Raw genomic sequence first — 22,705 nt, forward strand, 5'->3', positions numbered from 1 at the left:
ACTATATGTTAGGAAAAACTAAGAAGACACAAAAAATATATGTTTTTTTTAACTCTGTAGGATATGATATAAATAATTATTATATGACGGAAAAAAACAAAAATAAAAAAAATAAAAAAAGGTTAAGCTGTAGCTCGGCGGTCATGTGACATGCACGGGTGTTGACAACTTCCTGTTTGGGTTAAAAGCGGATGTGAAATGAGCCTGAACTGAGTTTTCTTCCAAAAAAGCGTTTTTTACACCTGGTTAGCTGGTCTCGTTTAGGTTAAAGCATCACAAGATGTCGGAAACCGGTAACAGACTACGCAAACTGCTCGAGTCTCCCAACTTCGACCCCCAGAACTACGTCAAGCAGCTCTCGCAGCAGTCCGATGGCGACAGGGACCTGCAGGAGCATCGGCAGAAGATCCAAAACCTGGCCGACGAAACGGCCCAGAACCTGAAGAAGAACGTCTACAAGAACTACAGGCAGTTCATCGAGACCGCCAAAGAGATTTCCTACCTGGAGAGCGAGATGTACCAGCTGAGCCACATCCTGACCGAGCAGAAGAGCATCATGGAGAGCATCACCCAGTCCCTGTTGTCCACCGACAAGGACGAGACTTCCAAGGAGATGCAGGCAGCGTTCCCCAAAGAGACCGAGGAGGTGAAGCAGAGGACTCTCACTTCATTGCTGGAGAAGGTAGAGGGCGCTAAGAATATTATGGACACTCCAGGGAGACACTTGATCTACAACGGTGACCTGGTGGAGTTTGACGTGGACAACATATCACACATCCGGAAGGTCCACGCCTTCCTCATGAATGACTGCCTGCTCATCGCCACCTGGCTGCCCAACCGCCGGGGCACGGTGAAGTACCAGTACAACGCTCTGTACGACCTGGAGAGCTTCGCTGTGGTCAACGTGAAGGACAACCCTCCCATGAAGGACATGTTCAAGATCCTCATGTTCCCTGACAGCCGTATCTTCCAAGCGGAGAACAGCAAAATCAAGAAAGAGTGGCTGGAGATCCTGGACGAGACCAAGAAGAGCAAGGTCACCAAAGACCGGCACAAGAAGGAAGAAGAAGTCCCCACCTCACCAGCAAGGCCCGAGGTGTCCACCAACCCTTTTGACATGGACGAAGAGGAGCAGCGGGAGGAGGTTGAAGAAGGCGTGGACCTCAGTCTGGACTGGATTCAGGAGTTGCCTGAGGATCTAGACGTGTGCATCGCTCAGAGATACTTTGAAGGAGCCGTGGATCTTCTAGACAAGCTGAATGAGCACCTGAAGGACCAGCCGGTCACACAGAAGGTCAAGGAGCTGCGGGTCAAGGTGGACGAGCGAGTGCGTCAGCTAACTGAAGTCCTGGTGTTTGAGTTGTCTCCTGACCGATCCTTGCGAGGCGGGCCCAAAGCCACTCGGAGAGCCGTGTCCCAGCTCATCAGACTAGGTTTGTTGCTGGTCCTCATGATCATCACACAAGACTCGCTAGTCCAGATTTCTTGTGTAACATTTTTTTTGTCTTTTTTGTGTTGCAGGTCAGTCCACGAAGGCCTGCGAGCTGTTCCTGAAGAACCGGGCCGTGGCGGTGCAGACGGCGATCCGTCAGTTGCGTATCGAGGGGGCAACGCTGCTCTACATCCACAAGCTCTGCAACATCTTCTTCACTAGCCTGCTGGAGACGGCCAAAGAGTTCGAGATGGACTTCGCTGGGAACACAGGCTGCTATTCTGCCTTCGTGGTCTGGTCCCGCTCCGCCATGAGGATGTTTGTGAATGCCTTCAGCAAGCAGGTGGGTCCCCTAGAGGTCTCTCGGGTCAGGGATTGGTTTTGGGGGGTTTGTTCTTTTTCATAACTGCTTTCATTTGTTTTTGAAACCAAAATGTGTCCAAACAGTCTGTCCTAGTTTTTATTAAGAGTGTTTTCGAGATTTTGTGTGTGAAGAGTTTTCGTTAATGTGTTTTTCGCTTTCCCTGCAGGTGTTTGATAGTAATGAGAGTCTGTCGACGGCCGCCGACTGTGTGAAGGTTGCCAAAGAGCACTGCCAGCAGTTGACAGAGATCGGCTTGGACTTGACCTTCACACTGCAGTCGCTGTTGGTCAAGGACGTGAAGGCGGCGCTGTTGAGCTACAAGGACGTCATCATCGAGGCCACCAAGCACCGCAACTCTGAGGAGATGTGGAGACGGATGAACCTGATGACGCCCGAGGCTCTCACTAAGCTTAAGGTCAGTATGTTGCTCTTGAACTGAGAAGAGTTGGTCTCTTGGCTCGATGTTATCAGTGATGAAACACCTGAGGTCTTGAATACGTTGGAAAATCTTCTATTAGCTTTTGTCCAAGGTTCAACTTCATAGCGATGCTTGCTGCTACCACATATGACTGAGACTAACATCGACCAGCAGGAAAACGATGAAATAAAATAACCGTCAATCATGAAAAAATAGTCAGTAGAATGTTCTTGTTCAGGGTTTTATATAAAGAAAGTCAGATCAGTCAAGTTATGCTAAAAATAATTAATTTACATTAATATGAAAAATTTGATGACCGAGAACCATCTGCTATAAAATAAAACCATCAAAAATTGGATTACATTTACTACAAAGTTGTCAAATCTGCTTTAAGTTATTTTCCACGTTCAGATTTTCTTTAGTTAACTTTTTACACATAATTTAAGTAGCATTTTGTAAACTTTCACATAGCAGAACATATTTTTTCCCCTTTTTCCTTGTTTCTTGCTCTTTCTAAATCAATATATATGGACAAAAAACAACAAAAAATAAGACCACAAATGCAGTAATGTTATGTTTTTTAATGTTAAAATAATGTATGTGATGTTAATAGAACCACCTGACCAACGTGTGTTCAGGAGGAGATGCGAAGCTGCGGCGTCAACACCTTTGACCAGTACACGGGCGACGACTGCTGGGTGAACCTGAGCTACACCGTTGTGGCCTTCAGCAAGCAGATGATGAACTTTCTGGAGGAAGGCCTGAAGCTCTACTTCCCCGAGCTGCACATGGTGCTGCTGGAGAGCCTGCGTGAGATCATCCTGGTGGCCGTGCAGCACGTCGACTACAGCCTGCGCTGCGAGCAGGATGCCGAGAAGAAATCCTTCATCCTGCAGAACGCCACCTTCCTGCATGACCTTGTTCTGCCGGTGATGGAGCGCAGGTTCGAGGAGGGCGTGGGGAAGCCCGCCAAGCAGCTGCAGGACTTGAGGAAGACCACCAGGCCGGTCCGGGTCAACCCTGAGAGTACCACGTCTCTGGTCTGACCGTCCAATCACAACAAAGCGAACACTGTTGTCTTTACACTTTTAATTTGAAAGTGAGTTTCACTCCATTGCAAAAATACAGTTAAGATGAAAAACGTCACTAATAAATAGTTAATCAGTTTTTCTTTTTGCAAAAATATATTTTTATGTTTCACTAATCATATGAGCTTTTTAATGTACCTCAGTATTTTTTGTTTTAATTTGTCAATAATACGCTTTCAAAATTGAATTATTTTGTGTCGCAAGAAAAAGTGTCTTTAAAATGAAAATGTTACGTTTCTATGTTCTAAATCATACCTTTTACAATATAACATCTGTCTGGAAGAAACTACTGAAGAGTTCGTTAACAGTTGTGTTATTAATAACCCTTCAATTAAACGTTTGAATCATTTTAAATACTATTTTCTCATGAAATTGACACTTTGACAAAATCGTTTCGAGATGTGGCCGAAGAGTTTTCTCCTGCAGAATTCTCTCTCTCTGATTCTGTCCCTCAAACTCAAGCCCCGCCTCCACGCGGCGCATGCGCACCGCTGCCGCCAGCGCTGTTCCCCCTCAGTCGGTCCTGAACCTTCCTCTCCGCCGCTCCCGTGTCTCGTAGCAGCGATGGAGGAAGAGCTCAAGTGTCCGGTGTGCGGGTCACTGTTCCGGGACCCCGTGCTGCTGCCCTGCTCCCACAACGTGTGCCTGGCCTGCGCACGGAACATCACCGTGCAGACCCCCGACGGGGAGACTCCGGTGCAGACGCGGGCTCCGGCCAGCTCGGACTACGACTACCTGGACATGGACAAGATGAGTCTCTACAGCGAGACGGACAGCGGGTACGGGTCCTACACGCCCTGCCAACTGAAGTCCCCCAACGGGATCCGGGTGTTCCCGCCGGTGGTCGGCCTGCGCCACTGCTCCCTCACCTGCCCGCTCTGCCACCGCAGCGTCTCCCTGGACGAGCGGGGACTGCGGGGCTTTCCGCGGAACCGGCTGCTGGAAGCCATCGTGGCCCGGTACAAACACACCCGCGCCGCGACCCAGAACTCCTCCGCGTCCACGCCAAAGTGCCAGCTGTGCGACCGCAGCCCCGTGGACGCGACGGTGATGTGCGAGCAGTGCGACGTGTTCTACTGCGACGCCTGCCAGCAGCGGTGCCACCCGTCCCGGGGTCCGCTGGCCAAACACCGCCTGGTGCCGCCGCCGAGCCAGGCGAGCGGAGGCGGCGGGCCGCGGCCGCCTGCCACCGCGCGGAAGCCGACGACGTGCGCAGAGCACGAGGCGGAGAACTTGAGCGTCTTCTGTTGCAGCTGCCGAGCTCCGGTGTGTGTGCGCTGTCTGGAGGAAGGGAAGCACGCCAAGCATGACGTCAGGCCGCTGCCCGTCATGTGGAAGCAGCACAAGGTGAGTGCACGCGCGCCCACGCGCTCTAATTTCCGAACTCTAATTGGCCTATTAAGTGTTATATTGAATAACGACAATAACGACACACAATCATTACACACACAATCCTATGAACAAACACCTTCACTTGATGATACACATGATCACAAACACACTCACTAAACATGCAACAACAATCTAACACTCAACTCCATTGTAAATATTACCCACATACTAACAATTATACACAGTTGTGTAGCTGTGTGATACACAAGTAGCTGCAGGATGAATTGAAGTTGAAAAAAAAAACAAGACACAATGTTCGTCCACTGCAGCAATATTTCATGTTTGTGTAGCAAAATCACTGCTAGTTTCATCATGTGTGCGCATGCAGAGTCCTCCAGGGGTTACACAAGCTGTGTGTGTGTGTGTGTGTGTGTTTCATCTGTGTGCGTCGTCTTGTTAGTCATCATCTGAATATGTCACTGTGCAGCTGCTGTTGTCACTGACCCACAATTGTGTTACTCCAGTACATCCATTATTTCATCTAACTGACAGATGGTCATAATGTTTTTTTTCTCTCTTAACTTCTGTGTTATCCTGTGCTTGTGTAGATGTTTTTGTATGAGTGTGTGCTTGTGTGTTTCGTTGCGTAAGCTTCCAAGTTGTTTTTTGTCGTACGTTGACGTTGGTCGTCTTCCTCTTCTTCCATCTCTGACATTCTTTCCTCAGCACTACATAGCAGAACCACAACGTCTATCCCAGTTTCTTCGGGGGAGAGGCGGGGGACACCCTGGACAGGACACCAGTCTGTCACAGGACACCCCCCCCCCCCCCCCACACACACACAACGATTGCCAAAAACAGTCGTTTTAACGACTACTTGTCCGGATATTATGCTCATATCAATCACTAAAGATATGTTTCAAGCATCTCGGATCTATGATCGTTATGCTCTTTTCAACAATAGAGAGTCGATGGAGGATTATAACCGCGACCGTTACCAACGTCCGGTGAATGTGTTTCCGGCTCCGCTTCTCATCGACTCGGACTCTGTGGAATATCGTTTGATCTCTCGGGTACCGGGCGATTTCCACAAGCGATCTAGTCGGTCTGGAGTTCAGGTCAGGATGAGACGCGCAGTCGCGATCGCTCGGAACAACTCTGACGTCATTGGACGTCATCAATGTTTGATCGACGTTCCTCTCGCTGAAGAGCTTGACGACACATCAGCGCTGCCGTCTGTCCAGACCTCAACGAAAGGTGGTAAGATTTTTTCATTTCCTCTCTTTAATTCGGCTTTTACTACGGAGTTGAACGTCAGTGACAGCTGGTACCCACGTGACCGCTGTTCGCTTCAGAGGATCCCGCTCTGCGCGCCTGTCAGTGACGCGGCGTCGTCAGTCATCGGTGCTGAATGTGGGACTTCTTAACGTTCGCTCCATTACTAATAAATCCTTTATTCTTAATGATCTTTTCACAAGAGTTAATTTGGATTTATTATGTCTTTCTGAGACTTGGCAGAGAGAGGAAGAGTTTATTCATCTGAACGAACTCTGTCCAGTTGGGAGCGCTGTCCTGGGGAAGCCTCGCCTCTCAAGGCGTGGAGGAGGTCTTGCTACTGTTTTTAGGGAGAGTTGTTCTTGCAAAGTGATTCAGACACAGGAATTCACTTCTTTTGAATCTCAGATGATCTTGGTTGGTTCTACAAGACCTTTCTATTGTGTGTCAATCTACCGTCCGCCTGGTCCTGCGGCGGTGTTCTTGAAAGACTTTAGTGACTTCTTATCTTCCATTATTCAAATGGAATCTGTTCTTATTCTTGGAGACTTAAATCTTCATGTTGATGACGTCACATCTTGTTCTGCTAAAGAACTTTTAACTTTAACAGAAGCCTTTAATTTTGAGCAACATGTTTCTGAACCCACTCATCAAAAAGGCCACATTTTAGACTTAGTTTTTACTCTTGGCCTGGACATTTCTAATGTATCTGTACATGATGTCCATCTGAGTGATCATTCTCTTGTCTTGTTTAACCTGGACTTCATCCCTGAACCTAAGCCTTTGAAAGTTAGGTCTCAGAGACGTGTCATCTCAGCCGATACTGCAGACAGTTTTTCTGCTATGTTTGACCGTCTTTCCTTTGATGACTGCCCAGACGTGGACAGTTTGATTCACTGTTTCACTGGTCATTGTGTTGAAATACTGGATCAAGTGGCACCTGTTAAATCGAACTTGAAAATTCAGAAAAAACGGTGCCCTTGGACAAATGAAGATCTCCTGAGTCTGAAGAGACTTTGTCGAAAGACTGAGCGTCTCTGGAAGTCCACTAAACTTGAGGTGCATAGACTTCACCTCAGGGATCTGATGACTTCTTACAATGAGATGGTAGAAACTGATAGATTTGATTACATCAGAAAACTGGTAGCAGCAAATAGGAAAAACCCCAAAGTTTTGTTTGACATGATTAATTCTCTCATGTCTCCTGCTCCTCAAATCACACCTGTCTTCTGTGAAGCTGACAGCAATGCATTGTTGAGATTTTTCATTGACAAAATTAAATTGATCAAAGAGAAAATCTCTCCCCCTTTGTTTGGAAACCCTACTGTCTCTGAGCCCCTCTCCTCCTCTTGGTCCTCCTTCACTGCTGTATCTTTGGGTGATATTTCGGCACTAGTGAACAAGATGAAACCCTCCTCTTGCTCAGATGACGTCCTTCCTTGTAGGCTTTTTATCAAAGTATTTGATGTAATTGGCCCCTGGGTTACCAATATGGTGAACCTCTCCCTTTCCACAGGGGTTTTTCCCAATGCATTTAAACATGCCATTGTGGAGCCTCTGCTCAAAAAACCAGGCTTAGACCCAACTGACCTCAGTAATTTCAGGCCTATTTCTAAGCTCCCTTTCTTGTCCAAGATCTTGGAGTAGGTGGTGTCTGAGCAGCTGTCTTTGTTCCTGGATCAGAGCGACATCCATGAGAAGTTTCAGTCTGGCTTCCGTAAACATCACTCTACGGAAACAGCTTTATTGAAAGTGTCCAGTGACATCATGATGTCGGCTGACTCTGGTAAATTCACTGTTCTGGTTCTCTTGGATCTGTCCTCAGCCTTTGACACAGTTGATCACCAGATCCTGCTGAGAAGACTGAGGAATGAAGTGGGACTGTCTGGGTCTGTGTTAGAATGGTTCTCATCTTACCTTTCTGTGCACAGTTTTAGTGTATCTGCCAATCAAATGAGGTCTGAATCGGCAGATCTGTTGTGTGGAGTCCCTCAAGGTTCTGTTCTGGGTCCTTTATTGTTTTTGCTGTACTTGATTCCCCTCGGTAAAATCATTCAGAGATTTCCAGATGTTTCTTATCACATTTTTGCTGATGACATCCAGCTCTACTGCTCTTTTGATCCAACTGAGCCCCAGAGGCTGAACAGCTTAGTCAATTGTTTGCTAGAAATCAAACAATGGCTGAGTGAAAACACTCTCCAGCTAAATGTGGACAAAACTGAAACACTGGTGATTGCTCCTGATGATAAGATTCCAGGGTTGAGTCAGTACTTGGGTGACTTAGGTCAGTCTGTCAAACTGAGCCTGAGAAACCTGGGTGTTGTATTTGATAAAGAAATGTCTCTTGTTCGACATTGCAGAAAACTGACCAGAAACTGTTTCCTTCAACTGAGAAAAATCTCTAAACTTAGGAAATGTTGTCGGAACATGATCTGGAGCTTGTAATCCATGCGTTTGTTTCTTCTCGTCTGGACTATTGTAACAGTTTGTTTTCATGTCTTAACAAGAAGGATCTGTCTCGTCTGCAGTTGATTCAGAACTCTGCAGCGAGAATTCTGACCGGCTCAAGTAGAAGAACTCACATTTCTCCGGTCCTTAAAACTCTTCACTGGCTTCCAGTTTCTTTCAGGATCAACTTTAAAATTCTGGTTCTTACTTTCAGAGCTATTCATGGTCAGGCTCCTCCTTACATCACTGATCTGATCCAGCCTTACACCCCAGCTCGGGCTCTGAGGTCTGTGGATCAGAATCTACTTATGGTTCCACGCACACGGCTCAGGACCAGAGGAGAGAAATCTTTTCAGGCTGTTGCTCCTAAGCTTTGGAACAATCTTCCTCTCTCTTTGCGCTTGATGGAGTCTACTGACTCCTTTAAGAAACATCTTAAGACGTTTCTATTTGTTCAGGCTTTTCCTTGAATTACTCGAACTCCTGTGTTGTTCTCAGTATTATCTTGATCTTTAAAGTATGTACTTTTTTGAGTATTGTTTTGATTGTTTAAGCGCTTTGTGACCCTGGTCTCGAAAAGCGCTATATGAATAAATATTACTTACTTACACACACACACACACACACACACACACACACACACACACACACACACACACACTCCTAACTATAGGATAATTTCCCCCAAGTTTCCAATCAACCTCTGTATGTCTTTGGACTGTGGGAGGAAACCAGAGTAAACCCACGCAACATGGGGAGAAACTACACACTGTGTGAAGTTGCGTTGAAGGAAAATTGATGCGACACGACCCATGGAGATGCTTCATGCCAACATTAGCATCAAACAGACTTTCTGGTAAAGTTATGTTAAGGTGTTGTTTCCTGTGATGTTTGAACGGGTCACATGACCCAGGAAAACGGCAGACGTGTACCGTGACTAGTGTAACCAGGACTGGATCGGATGTGTTCGCCCGCCCTCGTCCCGTCAGAACCTCCAGAACTCTGCAAGTGGGTCAGTGGGCGGCTGAGAGTTCCTCCGGTCGCACATTCATCCCGTGTTGTTCCGCTGCAGCGGCTTATCTCTTCGCCTTGTCTCACCTCCTTATCGCCCTCTCTCCCCTCCCTCTCTCCCCTCCCTCTCTCCCCTCCCCCTCTTCTGCTACCCCTTCAAATGAAGTGTGGTACGAGGTGGACACTGAGTCAGTGTGTGTGTGAGCAGTGTTTCAGGTGTCAATCCCAGAGGTCGATAACATGGACTCATTTTCCCTTCAAAACCACACAACACGGTCTGTTGTGAGTCTCTGTTCACAACACCGGGACGATGTCGGGTCACGAGCGACGTTGGCGCATTGTGTGCGACAGGAAGTGACCTCATCTGTGTTGTTTAGTGTTGGACAAGTGTCAGTCACCTGATGTTGAGGGGGCAGGAAAATCAAGCTGAGACATCAGAAAAAAAACACTCTCGCACACTCAAACACTCACACACTTGCACACTCGCATATCTATAAATAGATCCGGTCTCCACTGGTCAGAGGAAGCTGGATCCCTGTGTTTTCTCTCTCTTCGTCTTCATCTCTCACTGATGTGTGTGTGTGTGTGTTTGTGTAAACCTGTGGTAAAATCCAGTTCTGTTCTGCAGACCTGAGATCAGATGAATCTGTGAGCGCGATGATTCGAGCTGGAGACGGTTGCCTGGCAACAGTCCCGTCAGAACCTTCAGAACCAGCGTTTGTGTGGACTGAAGCGGCTCAGACCTTTTCGACGTGGATCGGAGAAACTTTTTATGAATCTTTTAGTTAAACTCGACACTCTGATTTCCTCCCAGAAACAGAAACTGGTCTGGAGTCTGGAGAGAGGTCCTCTCTCCTTTTTCCACCCGTGACCCAGAATCTGCTTACGTTCTGGTCTGGTCCGACACTGACTCACTTCAACAACCCGAGGACTAGCCTTCGGACTGGAGCGCTGGAATTAGGTTAATGCACCTTTTGTCTCCAGTGGTGTGTGAAATCTCCTCCGAAAACACCCAAATATAGCAAAGTGTGTGTATCTGTGTCATTGTGTGTGTTTGTGGTTCTGTGTGTGTCGTTGTGTCCGTATAGGAGTGTGTTCAGCACCACAGACGGTGAGTTATCGGTGGCTCCATTGGTTGAAATTAATGTGGTGGAAATGTTTGTCCTGTATTTTAAAATATATATATACTTATAAAAATGGAAAAACAAGTGAGGAATCAACCCGTCTACGGTTGCTAGACTCCCGCACGCGCGTCCTCACCAGAGACGGTTCACGCCTGAAGGTCGTGACCGGAGAAACCAAACCTCCCTCCTGACCCGATTAATGAGACGCGGCGTCGCTCCGGGAGGAACGTGCTGACGGGAGTGCGACGGTGACCGTGAACGACCGAAAAGGTCAGGAAGGATGAGGCGGCGTCGGAATCTCGGTCAGCGTTCCGAGATCCAAGACGTCCTGTGATTCTGGTCACATGACCGCAGATGAAGAGGAAGACAGGTGTTCAGATGTTTGACCAGATGAGGAGACCAGTTGGTTGAATGGAAGCAAATGACAGACCAGAGGAGTTAGAGCAGTCAGCCCCCTTGTTAGCATCTAGACGAACGCGCACACGCACACGCACACGCACACGCACACGCACACGCTCTCACACTCTCACACTCTCAGTGTCCAGATGGTCTTGTGAGAGTTCAGGCTGGATCTGTGAACCATGAACTCATCTTGCCTCTTGATTACGGACAGCAATGGTGGGACAGACGGATGACAACATTACGTGCGTGCGTGTGCGTGTGTGTGCGCGTGTGTGTGTGCGCGTGTGTGCGTGTGTGCGTGTGCGTGTGCGTGTGCGTGTGTGTGTGTGTGTTTGTGTGTGTGCATGAGGGGTTGCTGACCAGTCAGTGATGCTGTGTGAGACTGTCTAGTTAAAGAGGTGATTCTGGTCATAGGTCGGTGGTGTGAGGACCAGAGCTGGAGTATGTTGGTTGCGTGTTGTCGGTTTTTATCCGTGTGTGTGTGTGTGTGTGTGTGTGTGTGTGTGTGTGTGTGTGTGTGTGTGTGTGTGTGTGTGTGTGTGTGTGTGTGTGTGTGTGTGTGTGTGTGTGTGTGTGTGTGTGTGTGTGTGTGTGTGTGTGTGTGTGTGTGTGTGTGTGTGTGTGTGTGTGTGTGTGTGTGTGTGTGTGTGTGTGTGTGTGTGTGTGTGTGTGTGTGTGTGTGTGTGATTATTCATGTGTACCCATCAATCACTGGTAAATGGGGAAAGGTAGGAAAAAGAAGACACACACGCCAGACCGTTTTTCCTAAGCTTTGGAACAATCTTCCTCTCTCTTTGCGCTTGATGGAGTCTACTGACTCCTTTAAGAAACATCTTAAGACGTTTCTATTTGTGCAGGCTTTTCCTTGAATTTCTCGAACTCCTGTGTTGTTCTCGGTGTTGTCTTGATCTTTGAAGTATGTACTGTTTTGAGTATTGTTTTGATTGTTAAAGCGCTTTGTGACCCTGGTCTCGAAAAGCGCTATATAAATATATATTACTTACTTACTTACTTACTTACCGTGATGGATTTGACTCGCTCCGCCCCACACACATTAAACACCTGCTTCCTCTACCTACACACACTCACTCTCACACACACACTCACTCTCACACACATCACACACATGCAAACATGCAACATACATTCATACCGTCCCAAAAAAGATGGTAAAACCAACTTGTTAACCCAGATTTGTAAAGAAACACACATGCTTCTACACACACAGGCAAACTAACACACACGCACATGCACACGCACACTCACATGCACACAAAGATGTGAAGAAGTCCAAACATTGTGTTTCATTTTCAATGGTTCTGTACATGTTTCTTTTTTTCATGGTAATCGATGCTAATGCTAGCGCTGAATGTAAAATCACATTACAAGAATTGACACACTATCCATACACTCTTGGACACACACTGGTTTACACCCACTCACAGGCCTCGGGCCACCAAACTGGACCTTCCGACTTCAAGATTGAAGGATAGTTGGGAGCGTGGCTCAGGCCGTAATAACTAACACTTAACAAAGCTTAAGAAATGACAGTAATAGAAGATGCAACTCCACCACTAAAGCAATCCTTGCTCATCACAACTGACCTATATTTGTTCAAGATTTAAAAAACTTGTCTCCTCTCGACGATAATCCCCCACAAAAAAAAAAGTGGCCCCGGTGGCGACCGTCTCCGAGTTGAACTTCAGAGAAGTGAAGAAAGTCGCGTCGATTCGTTCCACGGACAAACGATCTGGAGCTCAAGCTCTTGATCTTCGTGTTAACGTCCGGAGACGATTTGACGCAGACGAGCTGGAGACGTTGGTTTAATTTAACGAGTGAAGGTGTCTGAGCGTATTCTAATCCAGATTATACGTTCAATCTGCTATTATCCCAACAATCTGGAGATTAAGCTGTGGAGAGTTCCCCTGATTGAATAACAGATTATTACTGAGCGTTGTGAATGAAAGAGGTGGAACGAGTTGTGAACATGTTTTATTTGGATTCAATAAAGAGTTTGTGTTGACTTTTTATTTTTTATTTTTTTTAAACTACTTCTGTGACCTTCAGGTGCAGCTCTCGCAGGCTCTCAACGGCGTCTCTGATAAAGCCAAAGACGCTAAAGAGTTCCTGGTCCAGCTCAAGAACATGCTGCAGCAGATCCAGGTACCAACACACACACACACACACACAGACACACACACATACATACACACACACACACGGTTGAATGTGCTTGGTGTGTGTGTGGCAGGAGAACGGCGTGGAGTTCGAAGCTTGTCTCGTGGCTCAGTGCGACTCCCTGATCGAAGCGCTGACCAGACAAAAGGCCAAGCTGATGACCAAGGTCACCAAGGAGAAGGAGTACAAGCTCAAGGTCAGACACACAACCGTAGAAATGTGTTGTTTTTTTTCTCCGGGAATCGGGGACGAGTTAGTCCCAGTGTGGACCTGAGCCAGGACTCCACCTGACCGACTCGGCGTCTAGTGGAGGATGATGAAAAGCGAGAGGTGGAGGAGGAGGAGGAGGGGGGACGCCAGATGTGCATCATCCTCAGATACTGTCAGAGGTCAAGAGAAGAGCTAATGAGGAAGACATGGAATCAAACTCACTTTGTTTCTGCGACTTGATTGTATCGCTTTTAAAATGTGGTTTGGTTTCTTTTTCATTATTTAATAGTTTATAATGTAGTTATTTAATAGTTTATAAAGTATTTTAAAGCACTGGTTTCCTACTTTTGCCACGTTAGACGTCGATGTTGCTCGATCAGAATCAATAATTTTTTTGCAAAAAACGCAACACAGGATTTATCTTGTGGCAAAATTGAAGAATTAAATAATACAAGTGAAATAAAATACAATAAATCAAAAATAATATAAGACACATTAACATGAGCTCCTCTCTGGGATGTGACTCGCAATGGAACCACCGAGGTAGCCATCTTGAATTCCATCTGATCGACTTGTTCCTAAATGTTATTGATATGGTTAGAATTTATTTGCTATCAGCACTTTATTTAATTTCCAAACGTTTTATAAAAAATATAATTTTCCTTTTTCCAATGTATATATTAAAAAAATTAAATTGTATTAATAGGTTTAAATCAGAGAGGTGCGGTCAGGGGAGGCAGGTGAAGCAGTGCCTCACCTCTCAATGAGCAATCCATTACAAACTGTGTTGATACATGCACATGACACTCGCTGGTTGCCTTATCTCTGAATGTCGACAATATAATGCTCACAAATACTTTATTTGCATTGATTTTCAACAGTCTCGCTGGTGTCTTTAACCATTACATTTTAATGTTTTTAAGGGTCTTATTTAGTTTCGCTGATCGGAAATACATCTCCATTGAGGCGGAGAGACTTTTAAATCTAAATGAAATAACGTGGACTTTTACAACAAAGTAAGGTTTGTGTGGCGAAGGAAAGACTCATGGACTTTATTTACAGATACAATTAAGACCAGAAACGGTTTTAATTTCAATCGTATAAAAAAAGAGATAAGACTAAAATAAATACAATATAATATTTAAGAAAAACTACATTTTGGCCTTAAATAAAATATTTTTTGTTTTTCTCACGCTTATATTTTCCCATTTAATATTCAATAATTATCTTTTCACCATAATACACATTGTTCCAGTTTTGCATAAATCTAGCCAATCACAGAAGGCCTGATGCAATATTAACCAATCAGAAGCAACAAAAGGCGGGTCTATCTGTCATCACGGCACAACTTGTCTGACGCCTTCGTTTGGGATTCTTCACACTTTTTTTTTTTTTGGAACCCTTATTAGTCCCATGAGGGGAAATTCGGTAGTGCTTTTGACAGCCATTCACACATACTGATGGGAGTAGGCTGCACACCTGCGCCAAGTCTACCATCAGGAGCAATCAGGGTAAAGTGTCTTGCTCAGGGACACGACACAAGCTTGTCTGGAGCTGGGATTGAACGTGCAACCTTTTGGACTGCAGGCAACCACTCTACCATCTGAGCTATACTTTAAAGTAAATTCCCCCCAAAAAAGGAGTCAGTGCCTCACCAACCGTGAGCCGCACCTAACTGGTTCAAATCACACACTTTGAAAACATTAATTAAGTTTATCGATTCGAGCGTTAGGTAACTCAGGAAGTTCCATGAATCCTCCTCAGGACACTCTGGTTTCCTCCCACATCGTCTGCAGGAGTGAGTTGGTTGCGCCCACTAACGGCCAGGAAGGCCTCAGACCCCGACCCCCCATCTCCAGCGCACACACAGTTCACCCTCGCACAAGCTGAAGAGAAACACAGCAGTTGTTGGAGTGAGTCAGAGATGCCAAAAATATTGCTGTGCAAATGTCGGTCGTGTAATCCTCCGACCTTTGTGCCCTCAAATCCTTTCAGAATATTGCTCTGCACTTAATCCCGCTGTGGAAGCTGGAAACACTCACCCACACACGAGTCAAGATCATCTTTGTTCAAACGCTGTCCACTGTAATCAAAAAATGACAGTCAGAGTTAGGAGGTCACGGCTCTCGTGACATCAAGCTTGGCCTCGTGGATATTTTCCAGAAGTTCTGCTCAATGTGGACTCACTTTCCAGTGAGATCTTTAAAACTCAACAAGTGTTGCAGATCAGTTTGTTAGTCAACACGAGTTCACACGAGCGTGTTCTTGTTCACCTCAGGTGGTGCGCGACCAGATCACCCACTGCACCATGAAGCTGCGTCAGACCACCGGAATGATGGAGTATTGTCTGGAGGTTCTGAAGGAGAACGACCCCACCGGTTTCCTCCAGGTACACGAGTGACGATATAAACACTAGAATTACAGTCAGATTTAGTTTCATCATTAAAGTTCACCTAAAGTGTGTATTTGTGTGTCTGTGTTAAAGTGATGTTGGACTCACTGGTGTGTCTGTTTGTACAAAGCTCTCTTTTCATCGAAATATTTGAAAATTAGAAAACTATCTTAAGACCCGCCAACTGAAAACACTTTCTGGAGATGAAATCTTGTTTACCGTAACCACACCCACTCTGCTGTGATTAGTCAAATGTCAAAGTTTGTCACCAAGCGTCATCAATCCCTGAAGTCTCCACCTCAAAGGGACTCATTATGTAAACAAAATGAGGCGTGATTACAGCTGCCTGGAGGAGTGAAGCCATTATTACATCATAATGGACTCCGCTCTCGTAACTTCTCGTTCGCCCAGATTTCAGGGCAACTTTATAAAATAATAAGTTCAAAACATGGTCATGATGAGAGACTTACTGCAGGAGAGGAAGACGTCAACAATTGCAACATGAGACTGAGTCAGAAGAATTGGGGGTTTTATTAGTTGCCCTTTAAAAATAATGTTATTTCACATTCATTAGTGCGTTTGGTTCTGTTCTGAGGTAGTTTCATTTCATGCTTAAAAAGCTAATACTATGTCTTTAATATGTAAGAATAAGATTTGGTAGAATATTTCAAGCAGCTGCAGGAGTTTTTCAGTTTTTGTTCCAAAACAATATTGTATTTTTATTTTATGACAAAATGATAATAACAATAATCATTAAAAGAAAATACATTAGCTTAACTTAAGGTTTGTCTATATTGTTTTGTGTTCTGATTGTAAGTTAGGGTTAAAATAACTATTTTTTGTACATTTTCTTTTATTAGTAAGTAAGTAAAAGCAGTGGAAGGAAATAAATACTGTATAGATTTAAAAAAAGAACATTTCAATAACTGTAATATTTCAAAATAAAAGTATATTCTGGTCTGTTATAAGTTAGTATTTGTAGAATAAATACACAGTATATTATAAAAACTAATTATTCATGTGAAGATGACATGAAGATAAAATACTAGATAAAAGACAACATTATAAATATCACCGTAAAATCAATTTTGAGGAACCATTTTATGAAATTGTTTCATTGATTGATTTAACTTTCTGCTGATAACAGACTCAGTTTGTCTGTGAGTGGTTTCAAGTCGACCTCGGGCGGTGACCTCTGGGCCCGGATTAGAGATGTCAAATGTGACTGACGGATGATGGACACACCTGACCTGCTTCACTAATGACGCTGCTAATCGTTTCTTAATTGATCGGTCGTGCTCAGGTCTCCACGTCTGATCTGTAAACATTGATCCGTCACTCAAAGAAGTCAAATTCTTCTGAAGTCTCCAGCTATGAAGGACTTTGTCTAAGAAAACGTTAAATATTATTTTCATACGGAACATACTGTATTTTGCTTTCATATCATATTTAATTTTTTTTGTCATTTTATGGTTTTTTAAACCTCCAACCGCTAGATGGCAGAAGTCTTCCCGCCCTCCGAAGAAACAATAACATCTTGCGAGATCCCAGCGATGACTGGGGACGAGAGGATACAGAGTGACTCCATCGGCCTTCAAAGCTTGTGTTTGGACATACTTTGGTTTTAAAAACAAATGAAAGCAGTCACGACTTCGTCAAGAGTCATGTGGTCTGTAGATTCTACGCTACATCGATCAGTGTGATGTGTTTAGCAAGCGGCTCAACAAGTCCAGCGATTACATATTCCGACTGTGACTGAGGAAATGAGCATCGGAGAGGAAGAGACCGGTTGAAATGAAAGTTACCCCCGAGGGTTCCTCCTCATCTGATCATCACTTCATCCAATATTCATCCAAGGAATCCTTCCTGCCTTCAGGTCTAAATGATGGAGTGCAGTCATGCACTAAAACACACTTCGTGTGATGAATGTGAGAGGATGTTTTATCGCAACTGTGTGAGTATGAGACTCAACATCAACTCCCAACCCTGTCCTTTAAGGTTTGGAATGAATGAGCCATAACATTATGACCACTAGCTGCAGCAGACACTACATATCTCAGGAAGGCTTTGTTTTGAAGAGAAGAAAACCATGGCTGTAGCAAACCTTTTTTAAAATTGTCCAAACTTTTCTTAGATCTCAGACGCTCTCATCAAGCGCGTGGCGTCGTCTCAGGACCAGTGGGTTAAAGGTGCCTTGGAGCCAAAGGTCGGTCCGGATTTCGACTTGACCCTGAACACGGACTCGCTCCTTCAGACCATCCTGATGCTGGACTTCAGTCAGGGCAAAGGTCAGTTCAAGCGCTCGCACGAGCGGCTCCGCGCGACGACACATTTCCTCCCAACGGCGCTCGCAGGGATTGAACCTCATCCATGAACTGGGTCGAGAGCTATTAATAAAACATCCCGACAAACACACAGGAATCCTTAATGCCGTGAGTCCCTGGAGGATGGAGTCGACAATGTTGTTGTCAGGAGACGAGCGCGTGTAAACATCTAATCAACTCATCACTAGCTCATGCTTCATATTAAATACACAAGTCCATGTACAAATGTACCGTCGCTGCACAGGAAATAAATAATCACATCAGATTAGATTAATTTTTCCATTGACTTGCCGACGTGGGGGTGGAAGTAACTGTGTGTGGATGAGATGCGTCTTATTTCAACTCTCTGTAAAAAGAAAAGAAAACAACATTTCTTTGCGTGTGTTTTTCAGACTGGTGCAAACTCTATCCACAAAATAAAAATTTAAACTTTTCCACATAATAAATTGATGAAATAACACGGAGAAAATGGAATTGAACTCACTTAAAATGTTAATTTTTTTATTCCACATTAGATATAGGTACATGCATGTTTCTCTGATGCATTTTGGTGTACATTTGTGACAGCTTCTCACATTTTATCTCATATCTCATCAGTTTATAAATCCAGCGGTAAAATATTCTTCCTTTATTTACATTTTTGTTTCTGAGATTAAGTGATTTTTTTGTGTTAATTATGTTATTTATTTGCCTTAAAGCAGAAATATGTAACATTTTAACGTCTTATTAAAAGAAACATTTATAATGACTTTTTTTTATCATGACTCTAGAACTCTAGAGGCCATATTTTCAGAGTTAGAAAAGTTCTTTACTTTTGACCCAGGCATAACTTGCCTGGGCGAGTGTCACATGACAACCGAACTGCATTATGGGTGTGGGTCAGAGACGGTGTTTTCATATAAGAAAGTCTTACAATTAAAAACTTTCGTACTATTGCTTTAATATTTCCCCCAACATATTGATTAATACTGACAATCATTTAATAATTAAAAACATATATTTTATGCTATATTATACAAGTCATTATTTTTAACGATATATGTTATCTTTTAATATTAACTAGTTATTAACCCTAAGTTATTCATTTTTAAATGCTACAATATATAGAGGAAAAACCTACTGGAAAAAGTTTCGATACCTCGTCCTATAACACGCATTCTTGTATGAAACGTATCTCCCCCTGGTGGTCTGACGCTGCGTTCATTCATCATCCTTCCGTCACTCATGCCTCGACACCTCCAGACGTGCAGGAGACGCCCGTAGTGAATCTAACGCTGGCAGCAGACAATAATGAGGCCAATGGGAAGCCCGAGAGTCTGGAAGGTATTTCAGTCCAACCCCTCTTTTCGTCACTTCCTGACATATCCCCGTCTCCTGGTCCCTGGGGTGTTCCCCTGCATGTCCACCAGTTGGTGCAACACTAACTGCTCAAAGTAGTTGTGTGTCACTTCATCAAGTGAGGGCACACACATCTTCTTTGACTATGAATAGTAAACCTTCTAAGTCCAGACCCGTGTATGTCTTGACCTGCTGTGTTGTTTGCTGCCCTCCCCTGAACAAAGAGGGTTTCAGACCCTGCAACACTACCTGGACACTCTCACCTGTATCATGACGTTTGTGTGTTTTTGTTTACTTTACACTGGTGTCTTGTTTATCTTTATATTTCTGCTCTTGTTGACATTTTTAATTTTTAGTTTTATTTTATGTAGAAATGTTCTGCTGTAGCCAAGTTTTTTTTATCCCCTTTTCATAGATAGGGTTAGGTTAGGGTTAAAGGCCAACTACTGTGAAAACCCAACTCTCCTCATCACGTCCATGTTTTGAAGTTATTACTTAAGGTTCGTCTGAAATCTGGGCGAACGAGAGGTTACGAGAGCAGAGTCCATTATGACGTAACAATGGCTTCACTCCTCTTCAAGTCAGCTGTTATCACGCCCGCTTTGTTTATGCAACGAGTTCCTTTGAGGTGGAGCCTTCCAGGATTGATGACGTGCCGTGACCAACCTCGATGCTCGACCAATCACAGCAGAACACGACACTTTTATTATTCAGTTTATTTGTGAGTTGAAAGCCGTCAAATGAAACTGTCGGCCAGAAGCAGAGTTGGTTTTTCTGTGACGGTTCGATCGGAATCTCAGCATCTCAACTCCCTCCGCAGTCGAGTCCGGACCCCTTGTACCAGCGGCTCCGCTGCTGCAGCTGGAGAAATGCTGCACCAGGGATAACAGTGCCACCCTGGCCTGGAGAGTGACGTCGTCGCCCGCCAGCGCCATAGAGGGCTACATCCTGGAGCTCGATGACGGCAACGGAGGACAGTACCGGGTCAGTGCGTCGCTTTCTTTACGACCGGAGTGGGTTAAGCGTAAATATTTGATTACCATCTGCTTGTGTTACTTTATGTCGTTGTTTTCTCTACGGGGTTGTTGCTACTCAGATCCAGGGGGGCTCACGTTCTTACATTGGTGTGTCTTCAGGAGGTCTATGTTGGGAAGGAGACGGTCTGCACGGTGGATGGACTCCACTTCAACAGCTCCTACAACGCCAGAGTGAAGGCCTACAATGCCATAGGGGTGGGTCCCTACAGCAAGACGGTGGTGCTCAAGACCTCGGATGGTAAGACTTGTGTCACACACACACACCCCTACATGCACACGCACTTTCACACATTCAGATTTAAACACATTTTGGATGAAGACATTTGTGCCTGTTCTCACACTGATAACTCTCCATCCCTGCTCTCTTTATGTCACTTCTCTTCTTCCCTAATCTCTTTATTCTTGTCTCCATCACTAAACCCGTCCTCCTCCTCCTCTACAAGAGGATCAGGTTGGGCTCACGCAGAGAAGAACGTGTGTGTGAAGTGAAGAAAGTGTAGTTGGATAGTGAAGAAAAACCCACACGAGGAACAGACTCTGAAATATTGAAGTGTGTGTGTGTGTGTGTGTGTGTGTGTGTGTGTGTGTGTGTGTGTGTGTGTGTGTGTGTGTGTGTGTGTGTGTGTGTGTGTGTGTGTGTGTGTGTGTGTGTGTGTGTGTGTGTGTGTGTGTGTGTGTGTGTGTGTGAGTGTGTCACCATGTTCGCACAGACACACTGTGGTTCTGTCTTTGGGCCCCCGGCGGCAAATGTTGTCCATTTGTTAGTGCCGGGAGTGTGAGTTTGTGCGACGCCCTAAAGCTCAACACTCAACAGACGAAAGCCGCGTCTCAGAGTTTTGCTGCACCTAAGACATCTTTATGAAGAGAATACGTGAAAATCAATATTTAATTAAATTAATTACTTCTAGTTTAAAACGAAATAGACAGTCATGGAAATATGTTTGTTCAAAAAAATGAAGAAAACAACAAGATTTTTGACAAATGTAAAATACAAAGAGAATTAGATGGTTCTGAATATCAAAAGCGTGGAGACAAATCAGCGCACATTGCATTTAAATAAAAAGAGCAGAAATAAATGTATGTTAGAGCCTCAGTGGAGACATTAAAGTTGCAGTTATACAGTATATAACATCAAATCAAAGAAAGAGCACCTTCCATCAAAAAGTACTTTTTTCTTGTGTGTATATCGCATTATGGAGAACCTAACGATGACAAAACTAAACGAAAACAATCAAAAATAAAATAATTGAAGGTCAATACAGATATTAGTTGAGATATTTTTTAACAATAATAGAAAGATATTAGTCAATTTTGTAATATAAAATGTAGTTGTATCAGAAAAAAACACACACAAAATCTATTTAATGTCATCTAATTAAAAAAAAATCTCACAATAATATTTGGAAAACATTTCAGTAGAGGAGATTCCAGTGGGTTCCTCTGCTCTCCTCAGATATTGGCTCTACTACGAATCTCTGATGGATGAAGCAACTTGTGTAACACCAGCACAGTAAAGCTGATAACTCTGTCCTCTAGTGGCCTGGTTCACCTTCGACCCCACCTCAGCTCACCGGGACATCGTCCTGACCAACGACAACCAGACGGTCTCTTGCAACAGCTACGACGACCGCGTGGTTCTGGGGACGGCGGCGTTCTCCAAGGTAGGACCGCAGTCCACGCGTCACGAGAGCGCTCTGACGGCGTCTGCTCTCAGGGCGTCCACTACTGGGAGGTCTGCATCGAGCGCTACGACAACCACCCGGACCCGGCCTTCGGCGTCGCCCGGATCAACGCGGTGAAGGACATGATGCTGGGGAAGGACGACAAGGCCTGGGCCATGTACGTGGACAACAACCGCTCCTGGTTCATGCACAACAACTCGCACACCAACAGGTACGGACACAGAAAAACTGTTCTGAGCTCCAGGGTGTCTAAGTTCCTCAAACGTGCAGGGCGGAGGGCGGCATCACGAGGGGCTCGACCGTCGGCGTCCTGCTGGATCTCACCAAGCACACGCTGACCTTCTTCATCAACAAGGTCCAGCATGGACCCATGGCTTTCGAGAACCTGGACGGGGTCTTCCTGCCTGCGGTCAGCATCAACAGAAACGTGCAGGTGAGTCACACGATGTCCTCGAGACTGTGGTGGGCAACCAGTTGACCTCTCTTCCTGTTGTCCTCCAGGTCACGCTGGTCACGGGTCTAGAGCTGCCCAAGAACCTCAAGCAGTAGACAACATGATTGTGAGCATCCACACCGAGTCTCAGACGGACCCCCTCAGCTGGAATCCAGGTGCCATCTTGCCCGAAGTCACCCGAGCACTAGTCCGTGTC

The 22,705-nt window shown here is 45.0% G+C and overlaps 2 protein-coding genes across 2 annotated transcripts; both read left to right on the forward strand.

Annotated features, from left to right (window-relative positions):
* Window positions 1-186: 186 nt before the first annotated feature.
* exoc8 (exocyst complex component 8) lies at window positions 187-3,650 on the forward strand. The gene is made up of 4 exons (XM_087806477.1): window positions 187-1,433; window positions 1,522-1,775; window positions 1,963-2,211; window positions 2,853-3,650. Exons 1-4 carry the CDS (start codon window positions 281-283, stop codon window positions 3,258-3,260), a joined length of 2,064 nt encoding a protein of 687 aa, XP_087662603.1. The 5' UTR covers window positions 187-280; the 3' UTR covers window positions 3,261-3,650.
* On the forward strand, window positions 3,650-22,705 carry trim67 (tripartite motif containing 67). Its single transcript, XM_087806476.1, has 11 exons — window positions 3,650-4,649; window positions 12,962-13,057; window positions 13,146-13,268; window positions 15,561-15,671; window positions 17,809-17,962; window positions 20,157-20,320; window positions 20,473-20,611; window positions 21,910-22,034; window positions 22,088-22,266; window positions 22,326-22,488; window positions 22,557-22,705. The coding sequence occupies exons 1-11, from the start codon at window positions 3,702-3,704 to the stop codon at window positions 22,602-22,604; spliced, it is 2,250 nt and encodes a 749-aa protein (XP_087662602.1). The 5' UTR covers window positions 3,650-3,701; the 3' UTR covers window positions 22,605-22,705.

This window comes from Callionymus lyra, chromosome 13 (genome assembly GCF_982586985.1).
Source record: "Callionymus lyra chromosome 13, fCalLyr1.hap1.1, whole genome shotgun sequence".
NCBI lineage: Eukaryota > Metazoa > Chordata > Actinopteri > Syngnathiformes > Callionymidae > Callionymus > Callionymus lyra.